The sequence below is a fragment of the Myotis lucifugus genome, unplaced genomic scaffold, assembly GCF_000147115.1.
Source record: "Myotis lucifugus unplaced genomic scaffold, Myoluc2.0 scaffold_12, whole genome shotgun sequence".
Lineage (NCBI taxonomy): Eukaryota > Metazoa > Chordata > Mammalia > Chiroptera > Vespertilionidae > Myotis > Myotis lucifugus.
In genome coordinates, this window is record NW_005871060.1 from 4,212,863 (window position 1) to 4,230,971 (window position 18,109).

General features: G+C 42.3%; 1 protein-coding gene across 1 annotated transcript in view; it reads right to left on the minus strand.

Annotated features, from left to right (window-relative positions):
- Window positions 1-3,495: 3,495 nt before the first annotated feature.
- Window positions 3,496-18,109, minus strand: part of TMEM150C (transmembrane protein 150C) — a 31,408-nt gene continuing 16,794 nt past the window's right edge. The window contains exons 5-7 of the mRNA XM_023750341.1: window positions 12,731-12,858; window positions 9,411-9,588; window positions 3,496-5,050 (exon numbers count right to left, since the gene is read on the minus strand). Of these exons, the coding sequence (XP_023606109.1) occupies window positions 4,842-5,050; window positions 9,411-9,588; window positions 12,731-12,858 (515 nt within the window). The 3' untranslated portion in view covers window positions 3,496-4,841. The remainder of the gene's footprint in view (window positions 5,051-9,410; window positions 9,589-12,730; window positions 12,859-18,109) is intronic.

An 18,109-nucleotide genomic window follows, 5' to 3' on the forward strand; every position in this document is an offset into this window, starting at 1 on the left:
ATATCCGCATTAAGATGTTTCTCTCTCATCGATGTTTCTGACTCTCTATCCCTCTCCCTTCCTCTCTTGGATTGCGGGACGAGTTATGTCGGCTCGCGTGAATTGCGCGTACTCCGCGGGAGCCGTCTTAACTCGGTTCATATAGATTTGCGGTGGAGTGCGGGAAACGTGTAAACTCGGGCCGATTGTAACTGCGTATTACCAAATATTTGTTTGTAATCCACCCTTTTGGTGGATGGAACAAAACCAAAAGACAGAGCCATCTTATATTTTGGCGGGAAATTCACCCGCACTCCAAGTGCTAAGTGGTAGGAGCAAGAGCATGCTTGGAGTGTGGTCAAGAGGGAATTAGGAGAGAGTGATGGGAGGCAGAAAATAGGGACTTTTTCTTTTTTAAAGATGGAAGAAATAAAAGCATGCTCTATGCTGATAAAAGAATCTTTGCTTTTCCAGCGATGGACCTAGCCCAGTGGTTCCCAACCTTTTTTTGGCCATGCCCCACCTAAGGATCTCTAAAATCCTGATGCCCCCCGCCCGCTCCCCGTGACATATAATTCTTATTATTCAAAAATTGAACTATTCTCGTGGAGGAAGCCTAAAAGGCCATTAACTTGGTCTAAAGAACCTTCCAAAGATGAAGTTTCCAAAGAACATGGCATCCATGAAAGAGAGAAATAAAAGAATGAAAGGCAGTTGAAGTACTGAGGAAGAAACCACTAAGAAATTGTTGAAAAAATAATAATGATATAAAGTGATATGAAAAAATAGCAACTAAAGTTTCAAAACACATAATAGAGAACTGAAATGCATGTCACAATATATATTTATTTACTGTATATGAGGCCCCTAGAGCCATACGAAATGCAAAAAATTCACTATTAATAACTCATTCTCGAATTGTCCCCCTTAAATATCAAATTGCCCCCATGTGGGGCATGTGCCCCACATTGGGAACCACTCACCTAGCCTTTTCTCCCTAACTTCCTTTTTTGGACTTCACATTTGTATATTTGCTATTTCTTGGAATCTCAACTTTGAGGAGTGTTAATGGGACATCTCAACTCACATGGTGCTGAGGATTGTGAAAATAAACATTTCATGTGGAATTCTCTTTCTCCCCAACTGTTGGTTCCCACTAGTTCGGGGAACATAACACATTTTAGATGTGGCCAAGAGTCCTTAGACCGAGTGGAATTCCATTTCTCTAATTACTACTTGGATGGCTCTTCATACTTGTAATTTGGTGCCCTATCCCAACTCCATAGATGGCTACCTTCCTCAGTTTCTGCATGACGATGGGTTCTTTACCAATCTTCAAAGAATGACAATGACCCAAGAAGCCTGAAAAACTCACCATGAAGCCTGTGGTGGGCACTAGGCTGTTGACAAATATTTCTCTTCAGGGCAGATGGCAAGAGGGCCACTCTCAGATACGGCCATGTGATCTGCCCTGGCCAAGGAAATGTGAGCCAAGTGATGTGCCATTTCCCAGCAAAACCTTTAAGAACCAGTGAGCAGCCTGCCACATTTTCTAGGCTGTCAGCAATTATGGAAGCATGTGTGAAATGAAGCCTCTATCAGCCAGGGCCTGAGCCATAGCCATGAGCAGAGCGCCTTGCGAACCCCGGGTAGACTTCTAGTATGAGAAATGAACTTTAATTTTATTAGCTTTATCTTGGGATGGCAAAACCCAACCTATCCTGACACAATGCCTAAGGACAGAAATAAACAGTGGTGTTCCAGCTCCATTACAACCAATAGATGACTCATTTCAGGATATAAAGGTTTTACTTTCCCATACCAGGAGCAAAGAAAATTCAATAAATAACACAGGTAATAAAACTTTACCTCGCTGTCAGTTCTCCATTAAATAAAAAACCATTGAACCTTTAAAATGTTAACATTAAAAATATGTATTTCTCTTTTAACCAGGAGGGGAACATTTTTCCTTTAGGAGGCTTCGCTAGACTACCAAAAACATTGTCTAATGTACTTCAAACTTTGTTCTTTGGAGGCCATCCGTTAGATCCTCCAGGACTGCTCATTCCAAAGGCAGACTCTCTGGTCTTGGCTTCTTAGAAGAAAGCTTTGGCTCTTAACTCCCAGGAGGTAATTTTCATCTTCGTTTATATGTGTGGTATAATACAAAAATATATTTGGTCTTTGTCCTCAGTTCCTGCTGCAGAGCCGCTAAGACTCTTGGAATTTCCTGATAGGAGAGTGTTTTGTTATTCATAATGAGCCCTTGAGTTTATGCTAATGAGGAGGCCACTTAGGGTGGGGCTCCGGGATAGCCTTAGGAAGGAGCTGGTAAACTGAAAGCCCAAGGGATTAGACCTCCAGACCAACCTCCAGGAACACTGAGGTCTATAAACTCTTGAACTGTGAGATTCGGAGAGCTTTTGGGTTGGTGAGCACATTGAAATCCTGTGAGGTTGGCATGCTCCCAAATCCCTCCTTCCCTCTCCCAGGCCCAATGGAAGTTAAGTGTTTTCTTGAGTTCTGTGAGCCATTCTAGCAAATTACCGAACTTAAGTGAAGGGAGTGGTGGGAACTACCCAACTTTATAACCAAGTTGGATGGGAGTATGTGTAACCTGGGGCCCAGTACTAGCAGCTGGCGTCTGAAGTGAGGGCAGTCTTGTAAATGCTCTTAAACTATGGGGTCTAACAGTAACCTTGGGAGTTAGTGTCAGAAGTAAAGTGAATTATAGGACATCCAGTTGGTGTCCAGAAAATTAGAGAATTGGTTGTGGCTGTAGAAAAACACCCTAAAAATATGTTACCAATATAACACGGAAGTTCATTTCCACATACTGTCTTACTGAGTTTACACGTGCTTCAATATTAGAGAGAGTGTAAGAGACAAATCACAATTCCGCATAAAAATTTTATTTAATGGTCAGATACCAACAAATAATGTCAGTCATTGCTTGATTCTGCTAAAATGTGCTATATAAGATATGCTCATAAGAAAGTGGTACAGTGCATCACCAAAAGCTGTTTAATTTGGATTGTATAGAGTAACAGAGAACTTCATAAATCTTTGTTCTCTGATAAAATTTTTAAAATATAAAAATGAAAACAAAAAAAACCCAAAAGCAGTATTCCAAAATGATAAATGTCACCTTGGACTATTTACAGTAAGATACCTTTATAATAGAATATTCTCTCCTTGATTATTTTCCTCACAAATTTTAAGTATTCTCACTCCTCCTACCATTCGCGTTTTCCTTGGAACAGTCATCTTCCATTCCCTCACTTGTCTTTGAGTCTTTCTCTGATACTCCTTTTTCCTACTCTTAAATGACCAATAATTCTGTTCAACAGACATTTGTTGAGCACCTACGATGTGCCAGGCACTGTGTAGGAGGTGGAGATAAATACAGAGATGAAAAGTCATTGACACCCCCGCTCCTCAAGAAGCTGAGTTTGGGTTGAATTAAAAATAAAAATGTTTTCACGTTATATTCCACGAAATCCCAAGCCCGTCTGTCCACGTGGCCTACCTCCAACACGTGTTGAATTTATAATTCTATTCTTTTCTATGAAGCACAGCCTCAAGAGCCCAGGCCTACAGTTTGAGTTCCACACTCTTAGCAGGTGGGGCTACATGTTAGGCATTAGGGGACAGCGGTGCCAATTCGTAGGGGGAGGGGGGTAATCTTCTAATTGGCTTCTACAAGTTCCGAATCTGAAAAGCCCTTCACCACCACCCCCAATACAAAATTTGACCTATAGACACATAGGAAGAAACTCTCCCCTGACTTGGACTTGCGACAAGATGCTGGGAAACTCCTGTCTTTAATAAATGGCCAGCAGGAGCTCCTTCATGACCTCCACACGTTTCTTTGTGCTTTTCTGTGAACATAGTCTTAGCTTCAAACATAAAAGCAGCACATTAAGCCTGCAGGTCACCTTTTTGTCTTTTTCTTTTATCATGTTTGAAACCAAAACAAGCTCATCTCTTGCTTCTGGCCTACATCTCTGTCCATGAAGCCTCAAGAGATCCTTGGTGGTTATTTTAAAAAAAGAAGGCAAGCCATGAACTAGAAAACAAAAATGATAGATAGCATACTCTAGAAGCAACAGTGAAAGCACACCCTCACTGCCCCATCCTGTTCCATGCTGAGCAGACCACACACGTTCACATTTGGAAATATTTCTTGGTCACAGTAAAGTCCGAATCGTGGCGGTGGGCTTCACTCTCACAGTTCATAGCCTGTTCCTCTTTCACTGAATCCTCACAGCCAACCACTGGATAGTGATGGAGTTTTTGTGGGGAAGTTCTATCCTTGAACACGTGTTCCCACAGGTCACCCAGGGTCAACCTCTGTACAGCTTCCATCCAATTAGACGACACACTATACATTCAAGAGTATTAGTGCCAGGTTCAGAACTTCCTCAGGAGCTGGTTCCAAGCCCTTGGGATCTGAAGGCAACTTCGGGAGTTGGCATTATTCCCATGATGCATTTGGCCTGCTCTACCCTATGGTAGGGTGACCGCAATGTGTGAAACATGAAGAGAATGAAGAGCAGGGAGTACTGGGAGAGAGGGGAAAAACTGGTGATCATACACAAACTTCTTGCTCTGTCGTGCATATATTTTCAGTGTAACAGCGTGTGTTTTGACATGTAAGGGCTTGTGCTTTTTTGTTACAGAAATAACTCGCCCTGAAAAAACTCATTTGGCAAATGTGGCCACGAATGTGTGTGTGTGTGTGTGTGTGTGTGTGTAAAATATGTCGTGAGGTTACGTGTCAAGTCCAGTGGGTGTGCCGTGCCCTCCTGGTCCCTCCCCCACTGTCACACCCAGCTGACCAGCAAGGAAAAACTGATAGGTTACACCTGGTCAGTTTGATATTCGGAAGCTTCAGACAGGCTTTCTGAGAAGCTTAGGAAATTCTCTTGGTACTCAGAACAAACAATCTCGTAACGGTAATGCCGGAACTCCACAGCGAAGGTGCCAAAGTAGGACAGGAAGCACATGACCAGGCCCCACTGGACCCTGGCTGCGTACATGTGGATGCCTTGGGCCATGAGGATGAAGTCTGGGGAGGAGCAGTCAAGGAAAGTACTTCTATCAGCCACGTGAAAACTGGGCTCTTTTCTGGGCAGAGACAGGTTACAGGAAAAGCTTGGCTCTGCCCCTCACTAGCCAGAGTTAGCTTGACAGAGCTTGCTGAACGCGAACATACAGGAACAACACTTGATCACATTATCGAGCTCTTACTTTGTGCCAGACATGCTTCTAGGTGCTTTCATGGAAAATCTAACTTATAATCCTCCTAACAACCCTATTAACATCATTAATTCATTGGTGTGCCTCAGGTGGTTGAGCGTCCTTCTGTGCACCGGACGGTTGCCGGTTCAATTCCCTATCAGAGCACATGCCCAGGTGCGTAGGGGAGGCAGCCAATTGATGTTTCTCTCTCACATCGATGTTTCTTTCCCTCTCCCTCACTCTCTAAGATCAATAAAAACATTTTTTTTTAAAAATAGGGAAACTAAAAATAAATAAGAAATAGGGAAACTGAAGCCAAATGGGTAATTTGCCCAAGGTCACACAGGTTGTAACTGGTGCACCCAGGATTCAAACACAAGCACTCCGACTCCCAGGCCTTGCATTCAACCACTATACTCCACGGCTGCCTAATGAGCTGTGAGATTAGCAAGAGTCACAATACCAAAGTAAGTAGTTGGCCAGAAAAATAAAGTGATCTTTTTAAAAATCAGTGCAAATGACTGGATGCACAGTCATCATTCTATCTGCAGAAACAATTTTGAACCTCCATACAAGCTGCATTTTTCTCTGCAGTGCTACTAATAATGTCTAAGTGGTCCCTCTTCCTTTTCTGTCTAGTTTTCACTATCGTATTTTAGACAACACTGTATAGGTTAGTTTCATTCATTCATGGTGTCATATTTAAAAATTGTACCTAAATGAAAATATTTAATTAAAAAAAACACAGATAAGATTCCTGTGCCTGAATATACACGGAGTATGTATGTTGAGAAAGACTTAGTGAAAGAACAAGAGATCAAGGACTAAATAACTGTATTTAGAAAAGGCAGAAATACCCCCTTAGAATTAGTTCTATTGTAAGAGCTTAGACTTAAGATCTTGGGAAATTTTCAGTCAAACTTTGCTCTCCAGATTAGACCTGGATCCATTCATCTGGGAACCAAGAAGTGGCTCCAAGTGTTCAGAAATAACATGGATCAGAATCACTTGGTATAAGCTCACACACTCAGAATAATTTAAAGTCTGTACATACTCTTCTGATTAAGGGTTCAAAATATTGCCAAAGCAATAGTATTACTTAGGTTAATGGGGAAGGAATGAATCTTCAAATCTCATACTGGCAGAGTTCTGACCTTTTCACTCAAAATATTTTATTAGGTTGCTAACAAAGCTTTTTGGCTTGATTTTCAAATCCTTAAATGTTCTCTAATGCAACAGCAGAACTTCAAAAGAAAAACCAACCAAACAATAAATGACTTAATGGCAATTTGTGAAGGAAGAAGAAATAAAAGACTTCAAATACTCCACTACCTAAAGAACATCACTAAACACGAAATATTTTTATATTTTAAAGCCACATTCTCTAAGGTGAGATTATGTATTGAACTGAGACTGACTTTAAATCAAGATCACCACATACTGTGTGATCTTGGGTAAATTGACCTCAGTGCTTCACTACTCTTACCTGTGAAGATTAAGGAAGTTGACACATCTAAAGCAAGCATGTCAAACTCGAGGCCCATGGGCCTCATGTGGCCCACAACGAATATTTTTGCGGCCCAATCAATATAACGGTATGTAAGAAACGTTTTAATAAAAATTTTGTAACTTAATTTTTACAATATCCTTTTATACATTATATATATAAAAAGAGGTAATATGCAAATTAGCCAGACACTGTAACAGTCACGATTGGTCAGGAGAAGGCTGCGCATGCAGGTGAGGCCCAGAGCGGAGACAGAGACAGGGGGGCCTGCCCGAGCCCCCGCCCCGCACCAGCTCAGGCAGCCCCAGAGCAGACAATGACAGGAGGCCTGGGGCTGCCCCAGCAGCCGCAGCAGCTGGAGCAGTCCCGGAGCGGACACAGACAGGGGGGCCTGCTCCAGCCGCGGCACACCGGCAGTCCCACCTCTGCGTGTGAGCTGCAGAGGAAACACCTTTTCTGACCACTCATTGGCTAAGCTCCCGGTATGCCACTCGCAGTGTTCTTGGTAACTTGGGTAATAGAATCCAAGAAGGTGATGTAGGGTTTTTCCACCTCACTCCTGGAGGAAAAAACGAAGGTCCGCTGCTGGAGGGGCTAAGAACTGTCATATTCTGCCCTTGCCGGTTTGGCTCAGTGGATAGAGCCTCAGCCTATGGACCGCAGGGTCCGGGTTCGATTCTGATCAAGGGCATGTACCTACGTTGCAGGCTCCTCCCTGGCCGGGGCCCAGGTCAGGGCTCACGCAGGAGGCAACCAATCGAAGTGTCCCTCTCACATTGATGTTTCTCTGTCTTTCCCTCTCTCTTCCATGCTCCCTAAAAATCAATGGAAAAATATCCTCAGGTGAGGATAAAAAAAAAAAGAAATGTCATATCCTATGAAAGAGATATCTTGAAAATGCCTAAAGAGAGTTGTCATTTTTTTTGTGGCGAAGGGACTGGAGTCCATGTTGATGAAAACACCTTGGTGGCTGCAGCGGCTGGCAGTGGCAGCAGCAGCGGGGTGCTGGGGCTGGTGCCTTCCCCTGATCAGCCCGTCGCCTCCCGCAGAGGAGTGGGCCTAAGCTGTCAGTAGGACATCCCCTGAGGGCTCCTGGACTGTGAGAGGGGCAGGCTGGCCTGAGGGACCCCCCTCCAGTGCACGAATTTCATGCCCTGGGCCTCCAGTTATTAATAACGAACTACAACATTCACTAATGACTGATTACTATAATTGTGTTGCATTCATTTCCCTTATGTGCAGGCGCACCATTTCTCCCCACTAATACTAACAGCGAATATTTTTGCAGCCAATCGCCACGTCATTAGTCTTGTACTGACTTGTTTGGTGTGCGCAACAGAAAATATTTTGCTTTCGGAGATGAAGAAAAATAGGTTTATATGCATTACGCTTATTAATTTGTGCAGTTTATTCAGTGTCTGGTAAGTTAATGTTCAAGAAAAATATTAATCTTTATTAAAATGTTCTATTATTTTATGTTGACGATTACTCATTTATTTCAGCCCTTTGTATTTAGCATGTCTCTATCAAAATAAACCTACGTTTCTATAAAAATTGAAGTGTTTTTTTTTTGCAGCCTACATAAACTTAAACCTTGTTTAGTTGGCCCGTGTTAGCCTTTGAGTTTGACATACTTGATCTAAAGTATTTAGGATAACCCCGGGCACATTATTAGTGCCCAGTAAGTATTGGCTGCTATGTGACTGAAGATGTGTAATTGTGTTACCCATTCAGTCTACCATCTAGGAACCTTGTTCCCTTCTTTGGTTTCCTATGGGAGTGAACATTTATGATCACTCCACCCCATGGAATGAGTAAGCAATCTGATTGGTGGGATTGAAATTGGCTGGCCCATTGGGCTATGCCACCAGTAGGTGAAGTCACTGTGTTCCATACTAGACTAGTCTCTCTCTCTCCCTCAACCCTCTCTTTTCTCTCTGATCTGTTTGGGGTTAAACTGAGTGAAGCGCCCTTCTCTTCCTTTCCCTGGTTTCTCTACTTGTTACTGGGTGGATAAATTGAATGCCAGGGTGTGAGATGAAGGCCTGCGGCATTTTCCTTTCCAAATTTACCAGGAATAAAGGCTGATTTCTCCCCATTTGGATCCTTGTGTCTGTTCACCATTGGTTTAATCTCTGAGGGAGGAAGGGAAATAAACAGTACGTCAAAACCTCAAAAATATGTTTTAGGACAACTATACCTGTAGTGGTAATCTAATTCTTGAATTTGTTTCCTAAAAAAGCTTATTTTCCTGGAAGATATAAATGTATTTGTCCTTTGAAATTCATGTTAGAGTGAATAAATTAAATTGTAGGGCCATTAATAAAGTTAAATGAAATTTTTTCAAGATTGAGGGGGAAAAATCACAATTCTCTTTTGGTTGATCATTCTGTATTTCTCACAAAGGGAAACTTTTACGTACGTCGTTAGTAATTAGGAGAGTGCATGACACCATGTCCATCGAGTGACACAATCTTGAGAAGGCAGAGCTTATTTTTATTTTCAGTTCTCCTCTTGGGCGTGAGAGTTTTTATTTTTATACCCGTTTTCTTTTCTGTTTTATCTACCGTAAGATTCTGAAATGATCTATCTATATCCTAACCAACCTGGAATGGCAATTTTCTCAGTTATCTGTATTTTAATCTCAGTGGCAAAGAGCCTTTTCACATTCAAAGGATACAGAGGACCACACAGAGAGTGATCAATGCTGAGAGAATAACTCGTGGGATTCCAACTTTGCGTCCTTCATTCTTGATGTTGACTTTGAGTGTCAGTGCAGCCTGGATCCAGCACGTCAATGTGCCAAATCCGAAGGTCAAGGAGGTGCCAACATTATGGATTTCTTCATCATTTGTGAGCTAAGGGATGAACAGATAAGAACGTGTGGAGGCCCATTTAGAAACAACATAAAAGCCAATGGAATAAGTTAGGGGTAGGAATAGTGATAGCCCAACAATGAAATGATGAGTTTTAGAAAGATTCGAGTCCTTTATCTCCACTGGTTCCTTGGGTCAGTTCTCAGTTGGTTTGAACTCTGAGGGGAAGAAGAAATAAACAGTACCTACAAACCTCAAAATTTTTGTTTGAAAAAACATACAAGGCAGTGCTAATCTATTCCTTGGATTTATTTTCCAGAAAAGCTTTTTAGAAAAGTAAAAGAAAAAGGCAGTAAAGTTATACCCCCAAAATAGAGAAATGTCAAAGTTTCTACAAACATACACCCCAAACTTTGTTTTTTAGACTAAGCAGTGAGACCTGGGATCTGTCTGTGTGTTTACTGACTGAGGAGGACCAAATCTAAAGAGGTCATTATTGCACTGGCATAGACAACTAGTAACACGCAGACTGTACATTACTCCTGCAAAACTGGCTTGTCCATATAGTGTGGCCAAACAGTGAAGTGGTCACACTATATGGACAGGCCAGTTTTGCAGGAGTAATGTACAGTCTGCGTGTTACTAAGTTTGTTTTGTTTTCCTGTTATAATAAAACTGCCTCTGAGCTTTTGCCATATCTGTAGACCCATTAAAGGACAACAGTGTTTGAAGATTTGTGGCCACAGCATTTATAGAGCTAATGGGTTAAAGGAGACCCATTTGAGTTATTTCCATTGGGTGTTAGAGATGCAAACTCCCTAAATCATCACCCACTGATTTAAAACAGTCATTTTTATGGGATGGGAAACAAACTTCAACCTATACTTTTTGTAATTTTTAAAAGTTTGAACCATGTAACTATATTATCTATTTTTTAAATTAGGTTAAAATAATAAATAAATAGGGAGGCAGGGATATCATTTGTCACTTAAGGCACCTTTATAATTACATATATTTTAAAATATATATTTAGGAAAATAAAAATCTATTTTGAAGTGGTAGTTTTTAAAACATGGTGAAAGCCCTGGCCAGTAGCTCAATTGGTTAGAGTGGTGGTCGGCAAACTGCGGCTTGCGAGCCACATGCGGCTCTTTGGCCCCTTGAGTGTGGCTCTTCCACAAAATACCGACTTCTGCGCATGGGCCATGAAGTTTCAATCACACTGTACGTGTGCGCCCGCACGTGTTATTTTGTGGAAGAGCCACACTCAAGGGGCCAAAGAGCCGCATGTGGCTCGCGAGCCGCAGTTTGCTGACCACTGGGTTAGAGCATCATCCTGATATGCCAAGGTTATGGGTTCAATTCCTGGTCAGGGCACATACAAGAGGCAACCAATGAATGCATAAATAAGTGGAACAACAAATCAATGTTTCTCTCTCCCCCTCCCCTTCTCCCTCTCCCGCCCCATCTAAAATAAAAGTTTTTTTTTAAGTTTGAAAAAAATGTTTAAAACATGGTGAAAATCTTTTTTTGATTTGCCATTGCCTTCAGATGTTTTATTATTTCACATTGCTGTGAATAATGGTCGTATCAAATCAATATTACTTTCCTTTTACAAATTTTTCTTTCTTTTTTTTTTCTGTATGATTTTCCCCCTCTTTGGAAGAGGACACTTTTTTTCTCTCATAGTTAAAGAGACATGTTTTCAAAACTTATTTCAAAAAATGATTCTTCAAGTCAATTTTTACTTCTAGAAAATTGGTTTTCTAAACTCTATTCATTTATTATTTTAACCTAATTTAAAAAATAGATAATATAGTTACATGGTTCAAACTTTTAAAAATTATAAAATGTATAGATTGAAGTCTGTTTCCCATCCCATATACTAGCCACCTGGTTTTTCCACAGGCAACTAATATGTTATTTGTTTCCTGTGTATTCTATGTAGATATTCCAGAAAGTGTTTTTCATATGTAGCATCATCATTCATGGCTTTGACCTAATCTCTGGGTCAAACAACCTAATCTCTGGGTTTCTCCTAGGACTTTAGTAAAGAGCAAAACGTCTACTCATTAACTTCCATCCAAGTCCTGGTTGAGAGAAATGAAAGTTATTGGGCTCTTTACAACATGCCAGCACCTGCAGCCCAGACAGGTGAGGGAAAGACCACCAAAATCTCGATTAAAATGCTCCGTGCCCTAACATTTTGGAGTTTGATAGGATAAACTCCCCCAAATCTCCTGATAATTCATTGTCCTATGGATACGGCTTCTTGGGGTCCAGGTTGACATGGGATGAGACCTAGAATAGTTAGAGGACTTGGTGGGGTTGCCTATCTGTCAAAAAATTCTGGTTTAATGAATTATCAGGACTGAGGGTCAGGATAAGAGACACTCTGAGAATCTACTGCCATATTTTCTTGGATGTCTATGCCATTTGGACTTCACTCAATAGAAGGGGGAGATATGTCCAGGATCAGGTGTTTGACAAGAGCTAAGTGTCCGGCAGCAGTACACAGCACAGGCGGGAGGATGCTGGGAGGGAGTGGAGGCAGGGAAATCAGACAACTACCATAACACCGCAGAGGTCTCCTTGTCTATTCTGCAAATGAAGCCATGCAGGTCAAGAGTTGGGTGATGGCATTGGCAAAGGAAATTATTCTTAAAGGTGGTGACCTTGGGCTTCTAAGTTTCTGGGAAGAAGAGTTAGTGTATCTTTATACAAGTCATAGGTGTTCTAGAGAAATTCTGGGTTTTCAACTTGAGTTTGCTCATCTGAAATGCGAGCTTTCATCCTAAAAGGAGCTCAGTGTTTAATAATAGGCAAGGATCCTGTTAGTTTTCTAGAAAGGTACAATTTGTGATGAAAGACAGTATAAAGCATTTTGAAACCTTTTGTAGAAAATATACAGCGATGTTTGTAGTTACTTTTCCCAGCAGCTGTGCTGTGTTTCCAATGCATAGTGAGCACCTTCCAGTGTGTAATGCAGAGTTAGGCAGGCCAGGCTGAGAGACCATACAGTCTGACTGCTGGAGAAGCTGTGCATGTCAGGAACCACTATTAGCAATGTTTTGGAAGATTCATGCAGAATGATATGGGCCACATAGTGACTGTCCCTCAGTGGCTGTGATTATCATGTAGGAGAAGTGTGAGACGGAGGTGGAAAAAGGCCAAAATGAAGTACCTGAAAATTACCAAGTAAGGTCATTCCAAAGGAAGACAGACACAGGGCCACCAATCCACTAATATTCAGCCACGGGTTTAAAACCTTTGGTTTCAGTTGTATGAAGCGCAGAACAGCTACCACAAGAGCTAGGGAATAAAAGAAAGTGTTAAAATAGAAAAACCGAAATCAGACACTCAGACAATGAGGCAGAGTTCCAAAGCAAAATTAAACTTTTCACCACAGTACGTTTTTAAATCTCTGAGATGACAGTGTTTAAAAGAAATGTTTCATGCGGTGCTTACCATTGTTTAGCTGTTTTATTGTACCGAACCTGGGGGAAGCAGAGAGGACCTGAAGCAGCAAGCAGTGCTATATGTTTGTCATTTGGGTGATGCAAGGATGATAGAACCATTCATAGTGTTCTCAGGGTTTTCAGAAATGAGGCCAGCACAGGACAGACTGGCTTAGGAGGCATTGCAGAAGCTTGACAGCCCCTGGCAGGGAAATTCAGACTGAATCATCCTTTAGCTTAGAACAGTGTTAGAACAGACAGGGCAGAAACACATGGGATAGAAGACAGGTCTATACAAACCTGCTGGTTCCTGTCCCAGAAATCATTTCTGCGGACGGAAGGAAGGTAAGGCAAGTGCACAAATCCCTTTACTACTGGTTTACTCCTGCTTCCCTCTGACTCCACCTGGAGGTGTTCATGGACGAAGGAGAGCAGCTACAGCAGTGTTTCTCAACCTTGGCTGCACATTAGAATCACCTGGGAATCTTTTTAAAATCCTGATTTCTGGGCCTCATCTTCCGGAAATTCTGTTTCTTTCTTACTAATGTTGTGGCCCCACCCCATAACAAAGAAACAGAATTTCCGGAGGATGAGGCCCAGAAATCAGGATTTTAAAAAGATTCCCAGGTGATTCTAATGTGCAGCCAAGGTTGAGAACCACTGAGCTACAGCAACCAAGTGACGAACTATGAATTTTAATATAGCAGATTTGGGGGTCTGGTATGTATTTAAAATCACACTGATTATATTAAGAACGCTCAATTATTCCAAATGAGGTTAATTACTTATTTTAAAACACCACTCTATTTTCTTGCAGTAAATTGTCATTCCAGACCCCAAATAAAGAGTGAAGTAAGTTACTTAGATTTCAAATCTGACTTCTAACAGTAACCTTGAGGATGGTCCATACTTAAGCCACGAATCTAAGAATCCCCTTTATACTGCTTAGTGCAAGGATATTTCCATATTTATACAAAAAGTTGAGAGAGATTAGTTTATGAATGATAAAAAGACACTTGCAATTAATGTAAATTATCTATACATATAAAAGCCTAAGTGACCGGATGACCAGCCGGTAGCTATGACATGCACTGACCATCGGGGGCAGACGCTCAATGCAGGAGCTGTCCCCTGGTGGTCAGTGTGCTCCCACAGCAGGAGCACCGCTCAGCTGACAGACAGGCGCCAGACGCTGGCTCATGGCTGGTGAGCGCAGCTGTGGTGCCGCAAGCCTCTTCCATGGACACTCTCCCTACACGCCGTGGGGCCAGGATGAGTGGGAGTGGCATGGCGCCCAGGCTGGGCTCAGCTCCTCCCTGGCTGCCTGCTGCTTCCCGCACTACTTTGTGCTGTGCGGACAGTGGGCTAGAGCCCAACGAGCTGGCAGGTACGGCCAGGCTACAGCGGTGCAGTGGTCCACTGATCCGTGCACTGGGCCGCTAGTATCTACATAAAAGGAAATGCACTTATCATTTCCTAAAACAATTTATTTTGACATTAAGGTTTAGCAGGGAAGACAACTAGAAATTCAAGAATTACCCTACTTATACAGCAATTAAGTAGGTAATTGCATGCTAAAGGTTTTACAGCAATCACAGGCCATTATTAGTAGCCATTAAGAAAGAAAACCCATTCATAAATTTGCATTTCCAAGTATGCTAAATTTCATAGTTTCAAGCTACAAAGTTAAGCTCAGTGAGTTGACATTCACTTTCAAGTACCTCTGATCAAAGAGTGGTCTACAACTTGGACAATATTTGGATTTGGGAAACAAAATAGAAATAAACCATAACTTATGCAATCTCAAATTTCTGTTCTGATTTAGCTTTTAGTATATTCATGCTTTAGCTAATGCCCACTATTGATTATAATATTAATAAATTACACTTGAATTGACAATGGTTTTCCAACCTCCTTGTTTGAGGAACCTAATTAGGAGTTATATTATATTAGAAGTTCATTTTTTAAAAATATATTTTTATATGTATTTCAGAGAGGAAGGGAGAGGGAGAGAGATAGAGATAGAAACATCAATGATAAAAAAGAATGATTGATCAGCTGCCTCCTGCACACCACCTACTGGGGATCGAGCCCGCAACCCAGGCATGTGCCCTGACTGAGACACACTGGCTGGGCAGGAGTCTATTAATAATGACAATAACTACCCTAGAGGATGAAAAAATTAGTGCAACTTATTGCTTTTTAGGATGGGAAATAGGAGGAGGAAATGGGGAGAGAAGAAATTCAACATAAGCACTCTGACACAAAGTGGCCATCAGATAAAGAAGATTCAGTCCAGAAACCCAAACACAGGGCACCATGGGAGACACATGCTAAGTAATCATGTGTGGACCCTGGTCAGGGAATAAGGACAAAATACCTAGACAGCACATTTCGTTTCTTTTGAAGATGACTAGTGGGAAGTATCATTCTGGGAGCTCTCTGGTTGCCATGTAGTTTGGAAGAGGATCATGCTGGAACTTCGGCCTAAGTGCTAAACTGCTGCTGACGTCAACCTATCCAGTCTGTTCCACTATGTCCAGAAGAAGAGTCAAGAGAGAAACCAAGATGGTGGCATAGGTAAACACCTGAAATTGCTGCCTCGCACAACCACTTCAAAAATACAATTAAAAGATAAAACAGACATCATCCAGAACCACAGGAAGGCTGGCTGAGTGGAAATTCTACAACTAGAAGGAAAGAGAAAAGCACACTGAGACTCAGAGGAGGTGCGGTGTGGAAGTAAAGTGCAGACGTACGGAGGCGCACGTGGAAAGGGCTAGCGGCTGAGGACACGGTTGTCTTTTTCAATCGGGAGGGAGTCTCAAGCTCCGGACTGCTCTGAACTCCAGTTCCGGTGAGTCTCTGGGGACCCAGACTCATATGGGGAGAGGCTAGAGTAGACTGTCTGGCATCGGTCGGACCTTGAGGGCGGCTTTCTCTCAGAGGTGCTTGCAGTGATTGCCGGGACACTGAGAAGCGGGGCCTCTGAGGGCAGGACTGAGGAGCAGCCATAGCTGCTTGCTCCTCTCTGTTGATCCCCTGGGACCCCACCCCACGCAAGCTGTGCGCCGGCTTTTGCATATGAAAGGCCTGGCCCTTTGCAATCTGAACACTTGGAGTGCAGGAAACGAGTTAAGTCGGCTCGCGTGAGTTGCGCGTACTCCGCGGGAGCCGTCTTTAACTCGGTTCATATAGATTTGCGGTGGAGTGCGGGAAACGTGTAAACTCGGGCCGATTGTAACTGCGTATTACCAAATATTTGTTTGTAATCCACCCTTTTGGTGGATGGAACAAAACCAAAAGACAGAGCCATCTTATATTTTGGCGGGAAATTCACCCGCACTCCAAGTGTGAAAATTACCTAACCAACTGCAGCTGGCCCAAGGCCCCACAGCAGCTTGCATTCCTTCACAGCTGAGCTCCTGCGGGTAGCCTCAGGCAGAGGCTAAATTAGCATGTCCTTAGCTCCAAGAGCCAGTGAACCCAGTGGTCAGAGTGGGACCATCCAGATTACAACTCCTCATATCCATAAGGGACACACTCAGGGGGCAGACTCCGTGAGCACCAAAGCCCCACTGAAGCAAGTCTTGCCCCAGAAGGGTGTCTCCAGCACAGAAGTTCTCCCACTGCAGACACAGCTGATTCTCACAAACAATTGGCCTGGAGGTCAATTCCTCCCAGTGATACCTACAACAATCAAGGCTTAACTACAACAAGACTGTGCACAAAGCCCACAAGGGGGTGCACCAAGAGTGTCCACCTCAGGTAATTGGGGAGGCTGAGCCACTGGGACCTATAGGACACCTAGCACAGAAAGCCACTCTATCAACACAGGGAAGCATAAAAAATGCGGAGACAAAGAAACAGATCACAAATGACAGAAATGAAGGAAAGCAAACTACTGGATATAGAATTCAAAACCACGGTTATAAGTTTTTTCAAGAATTTTCTAGAAACCGCCGATAAATTTAGTGAGACACTCAAGAAATCTAGTGAGACTGCTGATAAATTTAATGAGATCCTCAATAAGTCTAGTGAGACCCTCGAGGTTGTGAAAAAGGACCAACTAGAAATTAAGCATACACTGACTGAAATAAAGAATATTATACAGACTTCCAACAGCAGACTAGAGGATCGCAAGAATCAAGTCAAGGATCTGAAATACGAAGAAGCAAAAAACACCCAACCGGAAAAGCAAAATGAAAAAAGAATCCGAAAATACGAAGATAGTGTAAGGAGCCTCTGGGACAACTTCAAGCGTACCAACATTCGAATTATGGGGGTGCCAGAGGAAGAGAGAGAGCAAGATATTGAAAACCTATTTGAAGAAATAATGACAGAAAACTTCCCCTACCTGGTAAAAGAAATAGACTTCCAAGTCCAGGAAGCGCAGAGAACCCCAAACAAAAGGAATCCAAAGAGGACCACACCAAGACACATCATCATTAAAATGACAAGGGCAAAAGACAAAGAGAGAATCTTAAAAGCAGCAAGAGAAAGACAGTCAGTTACCTACAAGGGAGTACCCATACGACTGTCAGCTGATTTCTCAACAGAAACTTTGCAGGCCAGAAGGGAATGGCAAGAAATATTCAAAGTGATGAATACCAAGAACCTACAACCAAGATTACTTTACCGAGCAAAGCTATCATTCAGAATTGAAGGTCAAATAAAGAGCTTCACAGATAAGAAAAAGCTAAAGGAGTTCATCACCACCAAACCAGTATTATATGAAATGCTGAAAGGTATCCTTTAAGAAGAGGAAGAAGAAGAAAAAGGTACAGATACAAATTATGAACAACAAATACACATCTATCAACAAGTGAATCTAAAAATCAAGTGAATAAATAATCTGATGAACAGAATAAACTGGTGAATATAATAGAATCAGGGGCATAGAAAGGGAGTGGACTGACTATTCTGGGGGGGGGAGGGGTGGGGGGGGATGCGGGAAGAGACTGGACAAAAATCGTACACCTATGATGAGACAGTGGGGGGGGGGTAAGGGCAGAGGGTGGGGTGGTAACTGGGTGGAGGGGCGCCATGGGGGCAAAAAGAGAACACTGTATCATCTGAACATAAAGATTTAATTTAAAAAAAAA